Raw genomic sequence first — 23,974 nt, forward strand, 5'->3', positions numbered from 1 at the left:
AGTCCTACATCTAGTTCTCCAGGTTCCAGTTTCACCCTGGAAGGCAGCAGGTGACAGCTCAAGTAGTTGAATCCCTGTCGCCTATGGAGGAGATCCAACGTGAGTTCCTGGCTCAGCCCCGGCTGTTGCAGGCATTCGGAAGTTGAGCTAGCAGATAGGAGTTCTCTTTCTGTTTCTCTCCATGTCCACGCTCTGCTCCCTTCAAATACACAACATTTAAACCAACAAATCCCAGGGACCTGGGAGGATAAAGACAGGCCAGGCTTTCTTTGGTTTTGTCAGGGGTGGGAATAGATAGGGGTGATAATCAAATTTAACAAAGGAGAGATATAAGAGAAACAGCTGTCAGAGTAAAGGGGATTTGGAGAGGTAAATAGGTGATTGTTATACCCCCACCCCGTGCTCTGCAACTTTACTTACTTAGTCAAAACTTCGTGGTTATCAGGTTGACATTTCTTTAGAATTTGACATTGGCTTAAGGTTGGCCATGAACCAGTCCAGTAATCTTTCAGTTACACAATTATTCTTTGCTATGCGCCAAAGTCCGCAGTCCATACTTCAACTGACATCTGCCCCAAATTCATCCATCTCCAGGACATATCTTTGTAGCCTTCTCTCTTCCTGTCTGCTGAATGGGCCATTAATTTTTCAAAGTCAGCCCTAGACTCTTCCAGGATGAAGTTTTTTGACACCTCAACACTAGCCTTCTTCCCTTCCTTGTCTCTCTCTCTCTCTGTGTGTGTGTGTCGGCTTCAATTGCTGCACCAAACAAGGCACAATATATTGTACCCAGTGAACTTTTCCCTCCTCTACAGTGCTCCTGGGAGTCAGGCGTGGCGTCTTATAAATCTAAGGCGCTCAGGGCATGGCACGACGTAGATGCCCAGTCCATGTTTATTGAATGAGTGTCCTGTGCATCCCAGTGACATCACATCCTGCGAGCACCGGCGTCATCCTGCACTCCTCTGCGGGAGGCTCCGAGGTCGCAGGGTGGAAGTCATTGTTTATAACGTGCGCGGAAACATTGCCAGCGTAGGCCGAGGTTTCCGACTGCCCACAAAGAAGCGCGGCCCGCGAGGCAGCAAGGCCCGGGCCTCCTGGCTCTGGAACTCCAGCCACGGGGGCGGAAGCGCCGGGAAGCGCCGGCGCCCAGAGGCTGCCTGGGAATAGAAGGTGCGAGGGAGGGAGCGGGACAGCTCACTTATCGCGGTGTTTCCGCCCTCTTCCGGGGAGCTCTCACGAGAGAAGCCAGGGGAAGATGGCCGTGCCCTGTTCTTCGGTGTGAGGCAGCGGCGGCGACTGCGGCGGCGGGGACTGGGATTCCAGGGTCCAGGCCGGCTGAGCTCTAGCTCCCCCAAGCGAGCGCGGGTCCCGCGGTGCCTAGGCGGGAGCCGGCGCTGCTTTCTCCGGGAGATGCGTTTGTCCCGGGCTCGGGCGCGCTCTGGGAGTTCATGCTGCGCTGGAGGCTCCCGGCCGCCGCTCTAATCGCCTCGTGCCGCCGCTGCGCCAGCTCCGTCGCCCGCGGTGAGCCTCCCGGATCCCCGCCCTGCGCCTGGCGGCGGCGATGACCGGGGAGAAGATCCGCTCACTGCGGAGGGACCACAAGCCCAGCAAAGAAGAGGGGGACCTGCTGGAGCCCGGGGATGAGGAAGCGGCGGCTGCCCTCGGCGGCACCTTCACCGGAGGCAGGCTTGGCACGGGCGGCGGCGGCGGCGGCAAGGGCGGCAAAGGCTGTCATAAGATTTTCAGTAACCATCACCACCGGCTGCAGCTGAAGGCAGCCCCGGCCTCCTGCAATCCCCCCGGCGCCCCGACTCTGCCGTCGCACAATTCCTCCGTGACTACCACCTCCCAGTCCCCGGCCCTTGTGGCCGGCACCAACCCGGTCGCTGTCGTCGCTGACGGAGGCGCTTGCCCCGCGCACTACCCGGTGCACGAGTGCGTCTTCAAGGGGGACGTGAGGAGACTGTCCTCGCTCATCCGCACACACAATATCGGGCAGAAAGATAATCACGGTGAGGAGCCTCTCCTTCCCCGAGCCCAGGGTGCGCCTGCCCCGGGCCTGTGAAATCCCAGGCCCCCCTTCGGGAGTGCCTTCCTTCTCCCCCTTGCCCATCGCCCGGGCCAGATGCCCGTAAATCATGGCCATTCAGGAATAGCATGCCAGTGGTCAGGGGCTCGGTTCCTGTGGGTGCAAAGGAATGTTTCCTTCTTGTCCACTTCAAAGTTTCCTGTGAGAAGCAGTTTTGTTTATCTTTGAGACAGGCCTTCGATGTGCTCATTTTTGACTGAGAAATCTTAGATTGCCTCTGGTCCGGGCTGTTCTTCTTCCTGTGTTTATGGAACGATTTTTTTTTTTTTCCTTTAAACTTCTCCCTGCTCCACCTTGGGATCTTTACTTTTGAACACATAAATTGCCCATCCACCTCCCTGCATGACCCAGGTACCGATCCCAACTTGGTTACAACTGGCTGTGATTTCCACCTGCCATTAGATTTTCTGTTTCTTTTTTGTCTGCTCTCGGGTTTGTGAAAACCACACAGTAGGAATTCGTTCGCATTTGATACCTGCAGCAATTAAAGTGACTTCTCAGGAGCTAATTAAAAAAATTATTTTCCTTATTTTACCTATATAATTGCTAGTAGTAATAGCTCATCTTGATGGCTGTGACTAAAAATAGTACTGTGGTTCTTAATAGTAACTTCATCATACCCTATGTGAGAAATTACAGTATATTTGTTAATGAAAGGCTATATTTTTATTCCTTATCTTGGCTGAATTTTTTGTTTGTTTAGTTGTGAAAACTAATGCGATTGAGTTGGCCTTTAAGCAATATTATCTTTATTCATGAGCCCTGATGTAAAATACTGGTACTTTTTCAACATTTGACAGGCCATTTGAAAGTGGGTAATTGGCAAATATTGTTGCTAGGTCTGCTTTTAACTTAACATGGCTGTTATTGTATACATTTAGTTAGGACACACTCAACCTTGGGCTAAAATGATGTGGCACATTAATGAAATACTTGCCTGTGGAAAAAACTCCCTTAATTCTGTTGGAGTCTAGGCTTCTTATCTAAAATTAGGACAAAAAAGTGAGCCTTTGAAAGTGTGAGGTTTCTATTTGCGGTATAATTCTCTGCACTTATTTTCTGAATTTACAATATTGTAGTTGAAACTAATGTCTGTGCCTATCATTTAGTGTAAATCAAACTTTAAGTTACAAGGTCCTTAAAACAGTGCCCAGCTTTTATTCCTACATTTGATTTATTTCATTATTTTGCTGTTGTGACAAACTTAATGTTGTTTGTTGATGGTAATATATTCTAATCCTGTGGGGAAGAGTTAGCTGTTCATAGGAGGTGGATTGTAGCCTTGGTTTATTAGTCGGTTACTAGGAAGCTTTTCAAATTTGGTCTGCGTAGTAGCTGCATGTCTTACCTTGTGACGGTTGTTTCTAACGTAGAGTTACACTACCTGAAAATATCTCTGAAAACAGATAAAAGGATCCTTTTGGGAGTTAATTCCCTTTAAAAGAAGACATGGTTGAATATCACAGAAGGCACGGAATTGCAGGATTTTTGGACTCCCATATTCTTTCAGCCAACATTTACAAATACAGTTGTTAAAGTTCAAATTCTGTTCAAAGTAATTAGAATCCCATATACCCTTACACTCTGGTCCTTAGTCCACTAAAAATCACTTTTTATGTGAAATATTTATGTTGCTTTTATCTGACCCTTATTTGTTACTGTATGTAACCAGTGGTTTACATACCTGTGGAAAATGTAATTGTTTTTTCCCCCTGTAATATACATTCTTATCTCCTGCAAGTGAAGTCTTTTGGGAAGACTAGCTTCTTTTTTAATGTGCTCCTGTTTTAGTTCTTTTTTCCCCCTTTAGCTTCATAATTTCCTCATTACAGTATTACATTATTATTTTTGATATTTTACTTACTTGGATGCTTTATTCAGATTTTAGGATATTTTCCCTTACAAATTACAAATAATAAATGATTCTTAAAATGATCCAAATGAAAACAAGCTGTAGATTATATTTGGATTGTTACAGCATGATGGGTACATAGCAGAACCATCCACTCATAGATGCTTAATGATTGTGTAATTATACCACATATCACCTTGTTTTATATTCACCATAGGGATTCCATCCAGCACTTGATGGTGATGAAGATAATGATGATAATTATTATAGATATAATTTTTTGAACATGTCAGATTATGCTAAGTATTTACCTACAAAGAATCCTCACAACAGCTTTGCAGAGCAGATAGTTTTATCCTCATTTTAAAGATGAGAAAAGTGAAGTCTAGAGAGGGAAGGGAACGGTACTTATGTATAAGTTGCAAAGTTAGGAATGGAACTAATAGTTTGTTGATGCGGACCTACTGTATTGCATGGAACTAAATTCTTACACTGTGTATGTTGTGAGTAATAGCAAAGTTCGTCAGTATGTATTTTTCTCATTTAGTACTTAGTGAAGCCTTGTAGAGAGATTCTGCCTTTGGACAGCTCTCATGGTTTTTCTGTAGAACTCAAATCTTTTACTCTTGTTTGTTAATTTCTTAGTTATGTAATGGCAAAAATAAATGAGCTACTTTGTCCACATGATAGCCCTCTTTAGAAATTTGACAAGAACTACCACATTCTGTTTCTATTTATGTTAAATATTCCTAATTTCTATATCCAATCCTCATGTGATGTGATTATATGGGTGTGTTAAATAAGTATAAAATCATCATCATCTTCTTTTAGTATGGCTCTAGTTTGTTAATTCTTCACTTTGAGGACGGTACCTGGAACCAGCCTTAGTAATGGAGCTATAGTAGCCTCATAAGCAATGACAACATGACTGTATTACTCTAAAGCATCATACAGTTATACAATCATGAGAATGTGAATTTTTAAATTTTTTTGGTAAGAGATCTGCTTGCCTACTCTATCCCCTCTTACATTTATTTTTTCACCTCAACACAGGACCTTTTTTTTTTTTTTTAAAGTATTAATTTATTTACTTGAAAGTCAGAGTTACACAGAGAGAGAAAGAGAGGCAGAGAGAGAGGTCTTCCATCTGCTGGTTCACTCCCCAATTGACTGCAATGGCTGGAGCTGCAGATCCAAAGCCAGGAGTCAGGAGGTTCCTCTGGGTCTCCCATGTGGGTGCAGGGGCCCAGGGACTTGAACCATCTTCTACTGCTTTCCCAGGCCACAGCAGAGAGCTGGATCAGAAGTGGAGCAGCCGGGACTTGAATCAGCGCCCATATGGGATGCCAGCATTTCAGGTGGCGGCTTTACCCGCTACACCACAGCGCTGGCCCCAGGACCTTACATTCATTAGATTTTCTTTTGTTAGTTTTGATCCTTTGTTTTAGCTGGAGAGATTGTTAAATTCTAATTTGGTTGTTAGTTCATTATTAGCTCTTTCAGTTTTCACTAATCTCTGATAAACTTGATTTGGGGTATGTGTGTATGTTTGTAAATTATTGACTTACATGGAATAGGAGTAAAAATAGAGATTTTTCTTTTTGATAAAATGTTGAGTAGAAATTGCTTTTTTTGAGCTATGAACTATCATTTATTTTGAGAAATATGTATTCTGATTCCAACCTAGTCTCTTGAAAGATAAGTTAAATATAGTTATAGCTATAATATCATGCATATACAGTGTTCAGATATGCCAAATGATTGTTTAGTAACAGCTTTGTGGCTCAGGGAGGTAGAGAAAAGAAGTACTACATTAAAAGTACATAGAATTATTAAACTTTATATCTCTAGTATAGCATTAGTTGTATACTACTTTTTCTTGAGTGTAAAAGTATTGAGTCTAAGTCATTTTTCACATTCAGAATATGATGATTTTTCTTAATCACTTTTTATCATTGATAATTTGGCAGAGCACCCTGGTGATATGCCATTTTTTTTAAAATAAATGATAATGATTTTCTTCAATACTTGTAGAATTGAGAATGATATGAAACCCGTAGAAGACTTTCTTGGATTTGACTGCATTTCCTGTTAAACTTATAATTTTATTTTTTCCTTTAAGTTAAATATCCTTGAGAAGTTAAGCAGCTTCTCTTGGACATTAGAAGCTTTTAAGTGCCAGAGTGATGAAAGCTGTGGATATATGAATTGCTGAAACCAATATTTGCTAAATGTGAAAAATTTCTGATCTATTCTGAGAAATTTGGCTGTTTCTACTGCCTTTAATTACATTGCTTGGCACGTGACAAGCCATCTTCTCTATATACAGCTAATTTTTATTTTACTGAGTTGTAGTGTCTTCGTGGAACTGTTTCACACAATGATTAGAGATTTCAAATTTGTTAAAATTTAATTGGCAGCATTACTGGCAAATGCAACTAAATGAAGTAATAATGAAATGGTTAATATATGTAATATCTCTGCCTGGTGGCTGGCAGATTTCTTTATACTGAGATTTTAAAAAATCTTAATTTCAGAAAAATTAAAAATGTTCATTTGAGGATTGAGAAAATAGGATCATCTTTTTAGTGGTCATGTGGTTTGTTTATTTCATACAAATCCTTTTTCTTCCCTTTGATGTTTTCTCTGTGTCACTAAAATTTTCATGATGGGCAATGCAAAAGAATGATACAAGTGAAAAAAAATGGTGCTGGCATCTCAAGATAATCCAGTAAAGTGTGTTATACACCTTCTGTGGATGTGGTTGTGATTTGGTGGTAAAATCTGTGACTCCATTGGTTTATGAGGAGATTCACTTGGTCTTGATGATTAGATGAATATAACTTCCCTTCTTCGGCATGTGCATCTCCAACAGAGAAGGACTGTGTTTGGGTTAACTGGCTGTATTTCCTGATGCTGCTGTTAGTACTATAGAATTTGACCCTCCACTTAAATATTGTGATGTGAACACATCTGCAGAGCAACCTCATAGAAGGAGAGATGATCCTTTTTTCCCCTCTCTAACTCTGAGCTGCATTAGCAGTGGAAATTTTGACCTAATTTTGATACTAAAAGGCAACAGAAGTGCTCACTTTTTGGCAATATTTGATTCTGTTCACCTTTTTTTTTTTAAGATTTATTTATTTATTTGGAAGAGTTATAGACAGAGAGGGAGAGACTGAAGGTGGTCCTCTATTTGCTGGTTCATTCCCTGAGTGGCTGCAATGACCAGGACTGAACCAGGCCAGAGCCAGGAGCCAAGAGTTTCATCTGGTTCTCTCACTTGGTATCATAAGTACTTGGACTATCTTCTGCTGCTTTTCCTAGGCCGTTAGCAGGAAGCTATCAGAAGTGGAGCATCTGGGCCATAAATCAGTAGGTAAATGGGACGCTAGCATTGCAGGTGGTGGCTTTACCCGCTGTTCCACAATGATGGCCCTGATCCTGTTCATTTTTTAGGAGAGGAGAATTCATTGAAGAACTGAGTTCTAGGTAGTATGAGTTAATGTCATTCTTAAGTCATAGAAATCTATTTTGATGTAGAGTAAAATCTAATTGTCCTGTTGCTTGGGGTTCTAGAAAATATGTGCTTGTTCCTGTATCATGTATTGCCTTGAGGGAGAGATCAGAGATCAGTTTTTATTTATTTATTTTTTAAAGTTTTTTTATATATTTGAAAGAGTTACACAGAGAGAGAAGGAGAGACAGAGAGAGAGAGGTCTTCCATCTGATGGCTCACTCCCCAATTGGCTGCAACGGCCGGAGCTGCGCCAATCTGAAGCCAGGAGCCAGGAGCTTCTTTCAGGTCTCTTATGCAGGTGCAGGGGCCCAAGGGCTTGGGCCATCTTCTACTGCTTTCCCAGGCCATAGCAGAGAGCTAGATGGGAAGTGGAGCAGCCGGGACTAGAACTGGAGCCCATATGGGATGCCAGTGCTTCAGGCCATGGCGTTAACCTGCTGTGCCACAGCGCCGGCCCCCAGAGATCAGTTTTAGAGCAAGACTTAAATATAGAAAATGGGAGTGGGCAAAAATAAAACATTATTTTTTAAAAATTAATTAATTTGAGAAGCAGAAAGATAGCAAGATAGGGCCCGGCACTGTGGCATAGAAGGTTAAGCCTCCCCCTGCAGTGCCTTCATCCCATATAGGTGCCAGTTCAAGTCCCAGCTGCTCCACTTCTGATTCAGCTCCCTGCTAATGTACCTGGGACAGCAGGAGATGACCCAAGTGTTTGGGCTCCTGTGCCTACCCAGAAGAAGCTCCTGGCTCTTGGCTTCAGCCTGTCCTCTCCCTGCCATTTTGGCCATTTGGGGAGTGAACCAGCAGATGGAAGCTCTCTCACTCTCTTTCTCCTTTCTGTGTACCTCTGCCTTTCAAATAAATAAATAAATAAACTTTAAAAAATAAAAATAGGGGCCGGCGCTGTAGTGCTCTAGGTTAATCCTCCGTCTGTGGCGCCTGCATCCCATGTGGGCACTGGTTCTGGTCCTGGTTGCTCCTCTTCTGGTCCGGCTCTCTGCTATGGCCTGGGAGGACAGTGGAGGATGGCCTGGGTGTTTGGGCCCCTGCATCTGTGTGGGAGACCAGGAGGAGGCTCCTGGCTCCTGGCTTCGGATTGGCACAGCTCCGGTCTTTGCGGCCATTTGGGGAGTGAGCCAACGGATAGAAGACCTTTCTCTCTGTCTCTGTCTCTCACTGTCTGTAGCTCTGCCTGTCAAATAAATAAATAAAATCTTAAAAAAAAAAATGGCATGATAGAGCTCCCATTCTCTGATTCACTCCTTGGATGTGTACATTGACTGGTGATGGGGAGAGGTGCTGAAGCTGGGAGTTGGGAACATCAGTCCAGGTCTCCCATACAGGTAGCAGGAATCCAACCATTTGAGACATCATCACTGCCTCTCAAGATCTGCATTGGCAGGAAGCTGGAGTCAGGAACCAGAATCTGGCATTGAACCCAGATACTTGGAGGTGGGATGTGGCTGGTATAACCAATAGGCTGCTCACTTACCCCGCGTATGTGTTAAGTTTTAACTGTGTAACAGTCCAATTTCATCTATTCTAGAGCTTTTTTGTTTGTTTGTTACTGTTGTTGAAATCTCAGAGATTATCTGCAAAACTAGAATGCCATCTGTATGTTTGAATCAGACCCAAGTTTGAGACCATGCTTCCCTACTAACTTTTTTTTTTTTTTTTTAGAGATTTATTTATTTATTTGAAAGTCAGAGTTACAGAGAGGGGGAGAAAGAGAAAGGTCTTCCATCTGCTGATTTACTCCCCAGATGGCCGCAGCTGTCAGGACTGGGCCAAACTGAAGCCAGGAACTGGAAGCTTCATATGGGTCTCCCACATGGGTGTCAGGGCCTCAGACACTCAGGCTGTCCTCTGCTGCTTTACCCAGGCAATTAAAAGAGAGCTGAATAGGAAGTGGTGCATCCTGAATACAAACCAGCACCCATATAGGATGCTGGTGTGCAGGTAGTGGCTTTACCAGGTCTGCCACAATGCTGCCTCTCCCATCTCCCCTACTAACTACTAACTTTTTAATGATGCTATTTATTTAACTTACTAAGTAAGTGGATATAACACTGCCTCTTAGGGCATTACATTCTTAGGTGGGAGAAGGGACTTCAAAATATTTTAATCTGAAGGCTCATATAATAGACCAATTGATATCCATATCTCTTCTCACATTTGGTGTTAAGTATCTTCCAACAGAAGCCTCTCTCGTGTTTACATTTTAGATAGCCCTTTATTTGATGTTTTTGTCTTATGCTTGGATTCATATCCCTGTCAGTCTATTAAAGATTTAGGTTCAACTAAATCTCCAGTAAGTCACCTCTAGTGTTATACTGGTGTAGCTCAGATCAGTTTATTTGGATTCTTGGCTACAAATATCTGTCAGGTGGTTAGTGTCTGCTTTCTCTTTCTCAGCATTGTACTGAACTCTATAAAACCACCTGTGCTGTATACATTCTCTTATGCATGCATGTCCTTGGTTGGTTTTCATGGAGTCATGTGGAGACCTACATTGTCCTGGTATGAAATATTTTTTGGAAGCTAAAACAGATTTTGTTAGTGTCTTTTGGTTCTTTATTATTTCTTTTTTCTGTGTCCATTCATTCTATAGATGTAGACGGAGCTTCTGATATGTGATAGACATATCAGAATATAAGCTCCAGGAAGGAGAAACAGACATCAGATAAACTACTAGATATATGGTATGCCTGAAAATAAGTATAGTAGAGTAAAATAAGGAATGGTGAAGAGGACAGCACTGGGAGTATGCGGCATAGTAATTATTTCATTGAAGTCATGGGCAGGAAAGATATTAATGAAGTAAAAGAATTCCAAGCACTTACCTAACTGCTTGGCAGTAGAAAATTAGGGAGTTTCCAGCAGAAAATAACCAATGCAAAGATACTGCCAAAGCATAGGAAGAAGACCAGTGTGATTGGAACCAAGTGAGCAAAGGGAGATGGTAGAAGATGGGAGCTTTGAGAGTAGCTGGGGGTGTAAACACATACCCTTGTGTGACCATTGTTAAGGATTTTGGCTTTTACTGTGAGCAACGTGGCAAGTGGTTGTAGAGTTTTGGGCAGAGGAGTGACACCATCACTTTTTAAAGGCTCACTCTGACTATATATATGAAGCAGAATGGTCAAAGATCAGTGAAACAAGTTATTATAGTGAGTAGGAGTAACTGGAAGTGATGAGATGAAATGAGATGACAGAACTGATAAGAATTGATAGATTGGATGTAAGAGTGTGTGTGTGTAAGTTTTAGTAGTATAGTGCTATTTTTAGGGAAAATATAGTAATTTTCCTTTTCTATTGCTTGGTTGGATGGAACCTGAAGGTGTTTGTAGACTATACCTGCAGATATATTAGGTTTGGTACTAGTAATTTCCTGCTTTGCTGTATAATTAAAGCATGTGAAGTCAAAACTATTTTTATAGTCATAGCAAACCACTCTTTGCTTTTTTTCATTACACTGATATTTTCACTGCTGATCCAAAAGCAGTGGTGTGTAATTGTCAACACTAGCAGGAGGGCATCAAACCGTGTCAGCACTTAATGGTTTTGGTGAAGCTAATCGTAATAAGTGGTGAATTTTATTAAGTCTTTAATCTTGAGTGCTTTTTTTGGTAAACATGATGGGGGTTGTACATGATACTCCTCTGGTACCGAAGGACAAATAAACCAAAAATGTTAGAATTGTAAATCGAGTAGACACTTTTTTCATGGAACACAGTTTTTATTTGAAAGAACAGCTTAGAGACAAAGTAGTTATTACAGTTTGAATATTTGGCAGACATTTTCTGGAAAATGAATGAAATGAACCTGTGACCTCAAGAAAAACAACTGACAGTACTTGTTGATTTGAAAAAATTCAGGATTTCAGGTGAAAATTAGAATTTTTGAGAACTTGTCTCTACCACTCTGTTTGACAAGTTCCCAGTATGACTGTTATAATCAGATTGAAAGTGATATTACCAAATTTAATTTTTTATATTGTGTGGTGAAATGTATCAGTATTTGGAAGATTTTAATAACGTAGTCAACTGAAAATTTTCAGTTGTTCATTGCATGTTATATAATCATGCATCAGTAAAAGATCCATTCAAAGCCCAGGAGAGACAAATGTATTTCAGAGTAGCACAGTGCAAAAAACTTCTTAGTATGATTTTAGAATTCATATTGTAACTAACTTTTAAGAAGTGACCACTTAACTGAGTTTTGGTGTAATACCAAACAGTACCCTTAACTATCTGAAAAGGCTATTAAAATGTTCATATTTCTGTAAACTGTGAATCTGGGTGAGCTTGGATTTTCTTCTTATATTTCAAACAAAAACATTTTATGCCTCACGAAATTCAGAAATGTAAAAATTCAGCTGAATTCTATTAAGCCAGATATTAGGGAAATATTTTTATTTTTAATTAAGGAATTAAAAATAGTCCTACTCTTGTCATTTGGAAAAAGTACTTAATATTTTAATCCAAATTTTTATATTAATACATAATGGACTGATTGTATTTTAAATTAAATAAAAATTTTAGTTTCTAATATGACCATTATCAATAGATACATCCATATAAAAGGTTCTGGTATCTCAAAGAATTCTTTGGCATATAAAGGGATCCTAAATCCAAAAAATTTGAAAACTATTGGTATAAAAAGAATATTATTTTATTTTTAAAATTTATTAATTTTCATTTATTGAAAGGCAGCGTGGCAATGAGAGAGAGAGATAGAGAGATGTTTTCCATCTATCAGTTCAGTCCCCAAATACTCACAACAGCTGGGGCTGTAGCCCAAAGTCAGGAGCTTTTAATTCCATCTAGTCTCCCATGTGGACGGCAGGGTCCCAAGCACTTGAGCCATTATCTGCTGTTTCCCAGATGTATTGACAGAGTAATGGGGACTCAAATTGGCATCCCAGTTGGTGGCTTAACCCAGTATACCATATCCCTTCTCTCCAGAATATGGATTTTAAAGTCATGACTCTTCCACTCTCCAAATACGCAACTTTGGAAAATAACAAATATTGGTTTTAATTTTTAAAAATTTTTTTGTATCAAAATAAATTTTTTTTAAGATTTTATTTATTTATATTTGAGAGGTAGAGTTACAGAGAGAGGGAGAGACAAAGAGAAAGGTCTTCCATCTGTTGGTTCACTCTCCAGATGGTTGCAACGGCTGGAGCTGGACTGATCCAAAACCAGGAGCCAGGAGATTCTTCCAGATCTCCTACTCAGGTGCAGGGGCCCAAGGACTTGGGCTGTCCTGTACTGCTTTCCCAGGCCATGGCTGAGAGCTGGATCAGAAGTGGAGCAACCAAGACTCCAGTCGGCGTCCATATGGAATTCTGCACCACAGGCAGAGGCTTAGTTAGCCCACGACACCACAGCACCAGCCCGGCTTTAATTTTCTTACCTGTGAAATAGGAATTATATTTGTTTCAGGGTTATTGAGTGACTTAAATTAGATAAAACATGTGAAGTACATAGTGCCTGGCACATTTAATACACATCAAGCCAGCCATTCAGTTGAGTTTTTGCTTAGTTTAAGCTAGGTGGTCTTAATGTTGCTAAAATGTTATTCACTCATTTTGCAAAACAATTGTTTTGTTTACCTCCTTAGAACAAAGGCATTTGATTTCAAACTTGAAAACATACTGTGAAAAATTGAAAGCAAAGGCTACTTTAGGGTTTTGGTGTCTTTTGTGTAATAAGGGAGCCTATGAAGTAGATTGACAAGATAGAAAATGCAAATTAGCTAAGGCAACAGCAGGTTGAAGACGCTCACTTGGTTAATCTTCCACCTGCGGTGCCGGCATCCCATATGGGCACCGGGTTCTAGTCCCAGTTGCTCCTCTTCCAGTCCAGCTCTCTGCTGTGGCCTGGGAAAGCAGTGGAGGATGGCCCAAGTGCTTGGGTGTCTACACCCGCGTCGCGTCAGAGACCAGGAAGAAGTACCTGGCTCCTGGCTTTGTATCAGCGTAGCTCCAGCCATAGCGGCCATTTGTGGGGGTAAACCAATGGAAGGAAGACCTTTCTCTCTGTCTCTCTCTCTCACTAACTCTGTCAAAATTAAAATAAAGTAAAATAAAATAAAAAAGGGTGCTTCAGAAAGTTCATGGTTGAAGTCTGATTAGCATGGAGTTGGTCCTCTGTATGTATATAAAGTCATACTAAAAATGAATCATAATGAGGAAGCAGATGGGAGAGGGAGAGAGTGGTGGGATGGGAGCTGAGGGAGGGGGTGGGGGAAAAGAACCACTATGTTCCTAAAGTTGTATCTATGTAAAAATGCATTCATTAAATAAAAAAACAAAAAAGAAAGTTCTTGGAAAATGGAATTGAAAGATGTTTATTTTGATGCAAAACATTTTGAAACCCATTCATAGTTTTTCCATAATGTTCATTTTCCAGGAACTTCTTGAAGACACTCCTATGATTGGATTTAAATTTTTTTGCACCATAATAAACATTTACATTTAATTAGAATTTTTAAAAATATAGTTCAGATTGGTATATCTTGTTCATTTTAGCTCATCCACTGTCAGACCTGAGGGCAGTGACTGCTTCAGTTTCTTTGCCTTCTGTTTGTGTTGACCAGCGTATAAAGGTATCTACTGCGTTGAACTTTAAACTTCACATTATCCTTATTTTTTTTTGATTTTTGATAGATGTAGTATCCTTTTGCCTGGCTGTGAACAGAAAGTCCTCGATATTCTCTTATTTCCAAGGCATGGTGATGAGGCCATGAACTGGCACCTTCAGGACCAGTCTTTAGTGTTAGTAAGATGCAGAGGCTTGGAGACCCTGTTTTTTCTCCCTTGAGATCAATACATGTATAGTTTGATTCCATTTTCTAATAGCTTTTTAAGTACCCTCATAGAAAATTGAAGGGTTACTGGATGAAGGTAACTAGCACACTAGAGTACATAGTTTTCTGATATGCTTGTTTGATGAAGTAAATTTAGCTAGGTGATGATAATGACATTGATGATTTTTATTTTGCATTTAAAATATGGTCTTTGAGCATAGATTTTGGTATCTTTGTAGTAGATATTTCTGATTTTATTACCTGTAAAATAAGTGGTCTTGGATTGTTGAATTTATTAATTTCTGGTTCATAAATCTTTTGATAATGAGATTAATAATTTGAACTTGTAATGGAAAATTAACATGTAACTTGAATAGGTGCTTACACTTTTATGTCTGTGTCTATCTATCTTTATTTTTAATGTTCCTGAAGGATTTAAGAAACCGACGAGTAATTATCTAAGAGCCATAAGCACTGTATTTTATTGACCTATGTACCTGGTCTAGCCTCTGGTAGGCTATCAATTTAATTTTTGAATAGGTATTATGGTCATATGCTTTAAAATGCTTAAAAGGTACGGTAGTCCCCTCAAGTCCCTTCTTTACTGTTGGGGATGAAATTGGATATGACCCCTTAAAATTTACACTAAAATGTGGCCCCTTGAAGTTCCCCAGAAGTGCTTTCTGGGGTGCCACATATGCTACCGGAATTTGGGGTACCATACAATTTCTCCATGTGCTTACTAATAAATCCCCAATATTAGTAAGCCCAAGAGTGTTCTTGCCTAATATTTAGAGAAGAATTCTAAATACCGGCACAGATAAACAAGGCAGCACAGTACGTTTTAAGCTTTTGTTTAGTGAGAAAGATGCATAGGAGAGTGAGAGCTTTATTAAGAGAGAGAGGTGAATAGGGGTTCATACTGAGCACCAGGAACCAGCCACGTGGATGAGCATCTAGGCCAGGGAGCCTAGAGCACATGGCCTGGAGGTGCTGGGCTACAGCCAGGCCCTCCTGGCAAGAAGCCAGGGAAGAAGAGAAGGGGCCGGACACTCTGTGTCCTAGGCTTTTAACCCACTTCCAAAGGGGACTGGTTAATTACCCTGATTGGCTGGTTGGCATCCAGGTGTGGCCAGGTAGGGGGATGAGGTCACACAGGGGTGTGGCAAAGGTATGGGCATGAGGTCACACAGGGGCGTGGGGAAGGTGTGGTCTTCCAGCTCACTAAGCTAATCAATTTTAACCTGTATGCCTGCCTACTTCAGGGATACTTTCAAAGACTTGTCAGTGGATGCCTGAAACCAAAGATAGTATCAAACCCTATTTATACAATTAAAAAAAAAAAAGAAAGAAAAAAAAATTTCCCTTTCTTCCCTGGTTCTCCCTACTTTCCTTGGCATCAAGTGATGTTGGCCCTTCCTTTATGTTCTCATTTTCTTTGCCATTCAGGGCAAAGTACGTCTCTCTCTCTCTCTCTCTCTCTCTCTCTTTTTTCCCTCTTGAAAGAGAAGTAAGGAACAAGAACAATTATTACTACTTCTACTGTTCAGTACAAATGAGGAAATTCAGAAATTTATATTCTTGGTTGTCTATCTGTCTCTACTGTCAAATGTATATCTCTAGCCTAGACTTTTCTTTTGAGTTCCAGATTTTGTATTTATCTCCAGTTGGAAATTTCAAGATACTTCAACATTAAGTTGTCCAACATGGAGTTATTTTTTTCTAGCTCCTCCCCTTGCTCCTGGCTACCCACTCTTTTAAATGACTTAAGGATCCAATAGCTTAATCCCCAGTCATTGGGATCATTCTTTGTCTACTTCCTCCTCCTCCTCTTCCTCATGTACATCTAATTATCAAGTTATTTTGAATCAGTCAGTTCTGTCAGTATTGCCACCACTTTGGGGCCAACTAATTTTATTATCTTTTTCCTGAGTACTGCACCAGATTTGTAGCCATTTCCCTTTTTTGTCACCTTCTAATTCATTCTGTATGTGGTAACAAGAGGATCTTAAGTGTAATTTGTGTCAGGCTACTTCCCTACTGAAAACTCTTGAATGCCTTTCTCACTTAAAAAGAAGTTTGTATTTCTTTCTAGAGTTACAGAGCTCTGCGTGATCCAGATCTTGCCTACTTCTCCAGTTTAATCTTGGACAAATCTCTCCCTTTTTCTGTGTTCTGACCATTCTTGTTTTCTTTCAGTTCCTTGAATATGCCAAGTTCTTTGTGGCCTCTCTACAATGCTTTTCTTCTTGCTTTTTATTTCTCAACTTAGATTTTAGATCTCATCTGAAAAATTATCTCTTTAGAAAGATTCTCCAGACTAAAGTATCAAAAAATTGTGTTTCCCTCTATTATTTTCTAATTTAGCCTTTTATTAGTTTTCTTAACACTTAACACACTGTATTTTTGTCTCCTTTTATTTTACATGATTTTATTTTTCTCTTACATGCCTTGTTGAATTTAAGTTCCATAAGGGAAGGGATTATTTTTAACCGGAGTGTCTAGCACTATGCCTAGCACATGGTGATCCTCTGGAAATATTTATTGAATTAAAATTAATGGATTTATATCTAGGTAAGATGGAAGAGAATAACAGAACCCACAAACTCCTCACCTGACTTTGCATTAAAATACATTAATGATTCTAGAATCAAATAAACTAGATTATGAGAGAAATTTTTAATAATAATAATGTGATGTGATTATATTTAGAAATCATTTCAATGACTGACAGGTGTTTTGCCCTTACAACAAGACAGTATGAAGTAAAACTCCTACTGATTATGGGGTGCAAACATGTAATTAAAGAGAAAAGTAGTAAATATTTTAAGCTTACAGGCTATAACATCTGTTACATAAGAACAGCCATAAACAGTTCGCAGATGATCAGCATGTGGCTGTATTCCAATAAAACTTTATTTATGTTATGGGTTGACCCCTGATTTAGAGGAGGAGAAAGTTTCTAATGTGGCGAACAGATGGCAGGAATGACTTTGTGCCTTACATCAAACCTGCTCCCTCTTTTTCCCTTCATTTATTGGCATCATTGGGACTCATAAAAGTGAAAAGAATAAAGCTATTTTTAGTCCTTTATTTCAAGTAGAGATGTTAACACCAAAGAAACATGTGGACAAGAAAGCTTGTTATATAATTCAGAGCTAGACTAACCTGGGGGACAGTTATTGAGGCAAAATAAGAGGCCCAAGTAAAAAGGCCTTTGCATAGAACACAATACTTTTTAAATTGTCATGAGCATCGAAGAAATTTTGTTTTTTTGACAAGCGTAGTTAGACAGTGAGAAAGAGAGAGACAGAGAGAAAGGTCTTCCTTCCGTTGGTTCACCCCCCAAATGGCCACTGCAGCTGGCACGCTGCACCAATCCAAAGCCAGGAGCCAGGTGCTTCCTCCTGGTCTCCCATGCGGTACAGGGGACAAGCACTTGGGCTATCCTCCACTGCCTTCCTGGGTCACAGCAGAGAGCTGGACTGGAAGAGGAGCAACCGGGACAGAATCCGGCGCCCCAACCGGTACTAGAACCTGGGGTGCCGGTGCCACAGGCAGAGGATTAGCCAAGTGAGCCGCAGTGCCGGCCTGAAGAAATTTTTTTATATAGTTCTAGCAATCTTACCTACCCCTATTTTCTCTTACCTTTTATTTTTTAACAGTGTTATTGAGATATAATTTATACATCGTAAATTAATTATTTATGATAATATTAAATATTTTAATTAAGATTTACCAATTAATTGATAAAATTAAACTATTTAAGGTACAAAATTTGACAGTTTTAAAATATATTCACAGTCATACAACTATCAGTGCAATCAGTTTGAGAGTACAGTTGACCCTCCTCCTTATCTATGGATTGAAAATAAGTTCTGTCTTTATTGAACATGCAGATACTTCTTTTTTCTTGTCATTATTCCCTAAACAATACAATGTAACAACTATTTGCATAATATTTATATTGTATAAGGTAATTTTTAGGTGATTTGAAGTATTCAAGAGAATGTATGTGCATTACATGCAAATACTGTACCATTTTATATTAGGGACTTGAGCTTCATGGATTTCAGTACTGCAAGGGCTGCTGGAATCCATCCCTCACAGATACCAAATGGTGACTGTATTTTCATTATCCCCCAAAGAACTCCATACACTTTACTTGCACTTCCAGTCCTCCCATTTTCTCCAGCCCTAAACACCAATAATCTATTCTTTACCTCTATAGATTTGCCTATTCTGGACATTTCATATAATTGGAATCACACAATATGTGATCTTTTGTGACTGGCTTCTCTCACCTAGCACAGTGTTTTTAAGATTCAACCATGCTGTAGCATGTATCAGTACTTTTTTTTTTCCTTTTATGGCTGAATAACAATCCATTGCATGGACATACATTTTATTTATGCATTCATCAATTAATGGACATCTGGGTTGTTCCCACCTTTTGGCTATTATGAATAATACTGCTATAAACATTTGTATATAAGTTTTTGTGTGGCTGTGTTTTCATTCTTTTGGGTATATACCTATAGCTGGGTCATAAGGTGTTGGGGTCTTAAGCCTGAGGCTGACCCCTGACCAGCAGGGGACAGTGCAGACACTCCCCGACAAGGCGAATGGGAGAGAGAGGTAAGGTCTACGGGTCAAACAGACCGCAAGCACCCATGAATTCTGTCGAAGCAGGAACTACTTTATTGAGGAAGTGTACAGGCTTATAAAGCTTACAAAAGACATGCGCAGAAGGGAAGCCAATCAGCAAAAAGGTCATGCAGGTGTGGGTGGACGCACAGGGGCATCTTAAGCAAAGTATAGGGATCTTGCACTGTCCACGTTTCCAGAACTAAATCGGACCTATCCTTGCCGGTGGTCTGATCTTACGTAGCTTAACCGAAGCAGCCGCAGACATGCCCCTCGAACATCCGCCAGGCGCCATATTGTGATGGAGGTTTTAGGCAATGCCCAACAATAAGGTAACTCTGTGGTTAACCTTTTGAGGAATTGCCAAACCATTTTCTAAAATGGCTGCACTATTTTAGTTTCTCAACAAAGTGTGTGAGAGTTCCAATTTATCTTTCTTGCCAAGATGTGTTATTGTCTGTCTTTTAGGTTATACCCTTCATAGTGGTATAAAGTTGTAACTCAACTGTATTTATTTATTTAAGAGAGAGACAGTGACAGAGAGCTCCCATTTTCCTAGTTTCCCCGCCAGATGGCTTCCAAGCTGGTAGTGGTGGGGTGCTGAAGCTGGAGCTGGAAACTCAGTCCAAGCCTCCCATGTAGGGGACAAGTACCCAACTACTTGAATCACAACTACAGCCTTCCAGGGTCTGCTTTAGCAGGAGGCTGGAGCCAGGGATCAAATGTAGGCACTCTGATGTGGAATATGGGTGACTTACATCAGTGTTTTAACTGCTAGGCCAAAACATTGGCTCCTTAATGTGTTTTTTTCCCCCCTTATTGTTCATTATTTTGAGTATCTTTTTGTGTTTTTTTAAATTTCTTTTTTTTTTTTTTTTTGTATATCTTCTTTGGAAAAATGGCTTTTCAGATCCCTTCTCATTTATAAATTGGGTTATCTTTTTGTTATTGAGTTGTAAGAGTTCTTTAGATATAAGACTTAGGAAATAAAGGATTTGCAAAATAGTTTCTTCCAGACTGTCTTTTCACTTTTGTTGTGGTGTCCTTGCAGAACAAAACATTTGAATTCTTTTGAAGATTTATTTTATTTATTTAAAAGGCTGAGTAATACAGAAAGAGACAATGAGAGTAGGAGAAAGGGAGAGAGAGAGAGATCTTTCATCTGCTGGTTCACTCCCCAAATAGCTACAACAGCTCAGTCTGGGCCAGACTGGAGCAGGATCCCAGAACTCCAACCAAGTTTACATGGGTGGCAGAAACCCAAGTACTTGGGCCATCCTCTACTGCCTCTCACATTAGCAAGGCATTGGATCAGATGCAGAGCAGCTGGACATGAATTGGCACTCAAATATGGGATGGCGGCATGCTCTAACATTTCAATTTTGATAAAATCAAATTTGCTGTTTCTTACATTTCTATGCTTTTGGTGTCATAGCTAAGAAACCATTGCCTAATGCATGATCATGAAGATTTATTCCTTTATTTCTTTCTAGTTTTAATTCTTATATTTGAGCTTTTATCTGTTTTGAATTAATGTTTGTATATGCTGTAATTAATCCATTGATATGTCTCTTCTTATGCCTCTGCATACTGTATTGACTACTGTAAGTATTGAAATTGGGAAATGTAAGTCTTCCAACTTTGTTCTTGCTCTTCATGATTGTTTTGGACATTCTGGGTCTCTTGAATTTTAATATGAATTTTAGGATCAGTATGTCAGTTAATTTCTACAAAAATGCTAGTTTGCATTTTCATGGAGATTGCTGTGAATTTTTAGAGCAATTTGGGAACTATTATCATTTTTACAGTATTTAATCTGATCCATGAACTTGGGCTGTCTTTTATTTAGATATTTTTAAATTCTTTCAATAATGTTTTTTACAGTTTTCAGAATACAAGTTTTATACCATTGTGTTTTCTTTGATTTCTATGCAACAACTCTTCACTCTCTCAGTTGTGTGATTCTCTTTGTTTTGTCTGAAGCATTAAAATAAAGTTGCATGGCAAAGTGCTATAAAGATGAGCTTGTCCTCTTAGGTTCAGAATTTAAAGGAGTTTTTGCTATTCATCCTCTTGAATCAATTGAGAAGAAACTGAGGACAGTCTGCTGGTCATTTTCCTGTACTAGTCCTGGATAAATCTTCATTCCAGGATAGATAAGCAGACAGGAAAAAGTCTATTTGGGGATTTGTGAAAAATATTTATTGTAAGAGAAGGAACATAACTACCAAAGATAGTTATGAAGATAACGACTAAGAATAGTACAGAAAATAGAAGGAAAGTTCAGGAAATAATTGCTCTATTTTTTTTTCAGTGACTTGTAAAAGAAATTTGCTTCTCTAAAACTGTGATGTGTGATGATGTGAAAAAAATAGGCCTAAATAAAAGTTTATAGAATTTTTTTAAGTGTAGTTACTTCATTTAAAAGATCCAAATTAAATGCACTGTCTTCACAATATAGAAAAATCTATGAGTGATATAGAAAATGCGTTTGAAAGCAACACTGTAAAGGAAAAATGAAAAGAATGAAGAACAAATTTTAAATATAGAGTATTCTATAAATTTTATTTTATGGATAATATATATTTCTAGAGACTAAGAGCAAGTGGATCAGAGAAAATATCCAAAGACATAGAGGAAGAAGTTTTCTTTATCTAAAATTCAATATTATTCCAAAGATAGAGCTCATAATGTGTTCTGGGAAAAATTTAAAAAAGGAGATTATCAATAGTTGATATTTTAAAATTACTGACATGGGTGGGGCTGGTGCTGTGGTGCAATGGGCTAAAGCCCCTGCCTGCAGTGCCAGCATCCTTTTGGGCGTCCTGGCTGTTCCTCATCCTATCCAGCTCCCTGCTAATGCACCTGGGAAAGCAGTGGAAGATGTCTTAAGTCTTTGGGCCTCTGCACCCACATGGGAGACCCGGAAGAAGCTCCTGGTTCTTGGCTTCAGATCAGCTCGCTCTGGCTGTTGTGGCCATTTGGAAAGTGAACCAATGGATGTAAGACCTCTGTAACTCTTTCAAATAAATAAAATTAATCTTTAAAAATAAATAAAATTAATGAAAAATCCTACATACATAGAAGTAAAAAACACAGATTACTACTGAACAAAATGTTTTTTAAAGATTTATTTTTTATTTGAAAGAGTTACACAGAGAAAGGAGAGAGAGAGAGAGAGAGAGATCGAGAGATCGAGAGATCTTGCATCTACTGGTTCACTCCCCAGTTGGCCACAATAGCCAGAGCTGTGTCCATCTGAAGCCAGGAGCTAGGAGCTTCTGGGTCTCCCACATGGGTGCAGGGGCCCAAGGACTCGGGCCATCTTCTACTGCCTTCCCAGGCTACAGCAGAGAGCTTGATTGGAAGTAGAGCAGCTGGGACTTGAACCGGTGCCCATATGAGATGCCAGCACTGCAGGCGGAAGCTTTACCCGCTAAGCCACAATGCCAGCCCTATACTGAACAAATTAATATCAATTTGACCTCTGATCTCTCTGATGTTAGAACATACATGCTACAGCATCTTCTAACTGTAGAATTCATTATAGCCAGGAATTCATTTGTGAAAGCAATAGTAACATTCTAGAATTTGCGAAGTCTCTGAAATAGATTAAGCTTCATAATACTAACCCTGAAAAATGTTATTCAAAGAACTATCTCAGACCATAAGAAATGAATTCATGTATTTATTTTTAAAGATTTATTTATTTAAAAAGAAGAGTTAGAGATCTTCCATCCACTGGATTCGCTTCCCAAATGACCACAAATGCTGGAGCTGGGCAAATCTGAAGCCAGGAGCCAGGAGCTTCTGCATCTCCTGCATGGGTGCAGCCACCTAAGGACCTGGGCCATCCTCCACTGCTTTCTCAGGCACATTAGTAGGGAGCTGGATTGGACATGGAGCACCCATGTGGGATGACAGCACCACAAGCAGCAGCTTTATCCATTACACCACAGTGCTGGCCTCAAAAAATGCATTTAAATCATTTTGTGAAGAAAGGAAACATTGAGAGAAGGGCTAATAATGAGCACTGAATCAGTTAAATATACCAGAAATAAATCTAATATCTATAATGAGACATATTCTAAAAGTTTGTGGAAAATATAAACTACAAAAAAAAACACTTTGCATGGATTAAAAAAAAATTTAATTTACTTGAAAGGTGTATACACACACACACACACGGAGATCCTATCTTTTATGTGAAGTTTTACTCTTTACTGCTACAGTTGAGCTTTACTAATATGAGTTTTTCAGCCTATTTAGTTGGTGTTTTGTGCTTTATAATTTTTTGTTGTAGGAAGCATTCCATATTTACTTTGTATGGTGTTTAGCAGCATGTCTGGCTCTACCATCTAGTTGCTATTAATATTCCTACTCCCTGGATTTGACAAACAGAAATGTTCCAAACTTTGCCTAATATCTATTGGGGGCAAAATTATCTCACCTGGACAAACCACTAATTCTGGGTAGTGGAGAATATGCAGTCCTATACTCAAATTCTTACTATGAATTCCAGTGGCAAGAGATAGTCTTCTTCACAGGCTTAAATACCTTTTAAAAATGCAGAAAATGACTGTGGCAGGTAAAAAATTTTAGAAGTAATTTTCTGCCCAGGTATCAGACTGATTGGATTTGAGTAATATACTCTCCCTGGGTCAAAGTACTTGAGATAGGAGATTTGCTAATAAAGGAAAAAAGTAGGATGCATGGGACCAAAAATAATAACTATGACATTTATTGGAAAGGAAGAAAAGGACTTTTGCAGACATACTGAAGGAGAATGGTAAGAAATGAAATTTTTTTCTTGGGTCAAGTGTAGAGAAAAGTATATAAATGGCAAGATTATTGCTGATAAACTTGAATTTGAAGCAAAGATTATTTTAAAAAACACTGAGTAGAATTATAATTTGATAGAAGATATAGTCATTAGTGGTTTTTTATATCTTTATGCACTAACAATGTCAAAGAATAGAAAGCAGAGCTGTATAAATATTGAGAAAAATTTACAAAGTTGAATAGGATTTCTGCTCCTCATAGTGGT

At 39.5% G+C, this 23,974-nt stretch overlaps 1 protein-coding gene and 1 pseudogene across 7 annotated transcripts in view; one reads left to right on the forward strand and one right to left on the reverse strand.

The window, feature by feature from the left end:
• The first annotated feature begins 939 nt into the window (after window positions 1-939).
• The window catches only part of ANKRD13C (ankyrin repeat domain 13C), a 132,245-nt gene continuing 109,210 nt past the window's right edge, over window positions 940-23,974 (forward strand). For 6 of the 7 annotated variants that reach the window (XR_016237282.1, XR_016237283.1, XM_008265068.5 and 3 more), the window contains exon 1: window positions 977-2,015. Coding sequence is in view for 5 of the 7 variants with exons in the window: in XM_008265068.5 (XP_008263290.2) it covers window positions 1,565-2,015 (451 nt within the window). In the remaining 2 variants the exon portion in view is untranslated. Of the gene's footprint in view, window positions 2,016-23,974 lie in introns of all 7 variants that reach the window. The other variant, XM_002715925.6, reaches the window with a different exon arrangement.
• Window positions 13,856-14,346, reverse strand: LOC149125665 (large ribosomal subunit protein eL38 pseudogene; annotated as a pseudogene).

The sequence above is a fragment of the Oryctolagus cuniculus genome, chromosome 7 (genome assembly GCF_051225735.1).
Source record: "Oryctolagus cuniculus isolate XC-2025 breed Fujian yellow rabbit chromosome 7, ASM5122573v1, whole genome shotgun sequence".
NCBI classification, from domain to species: Eukaryota; Metazoa; Chordata; class Mammalia; order Lagomorpha; family Leporidae; genus Oryctolagus; species Oryctolagus cuniculus.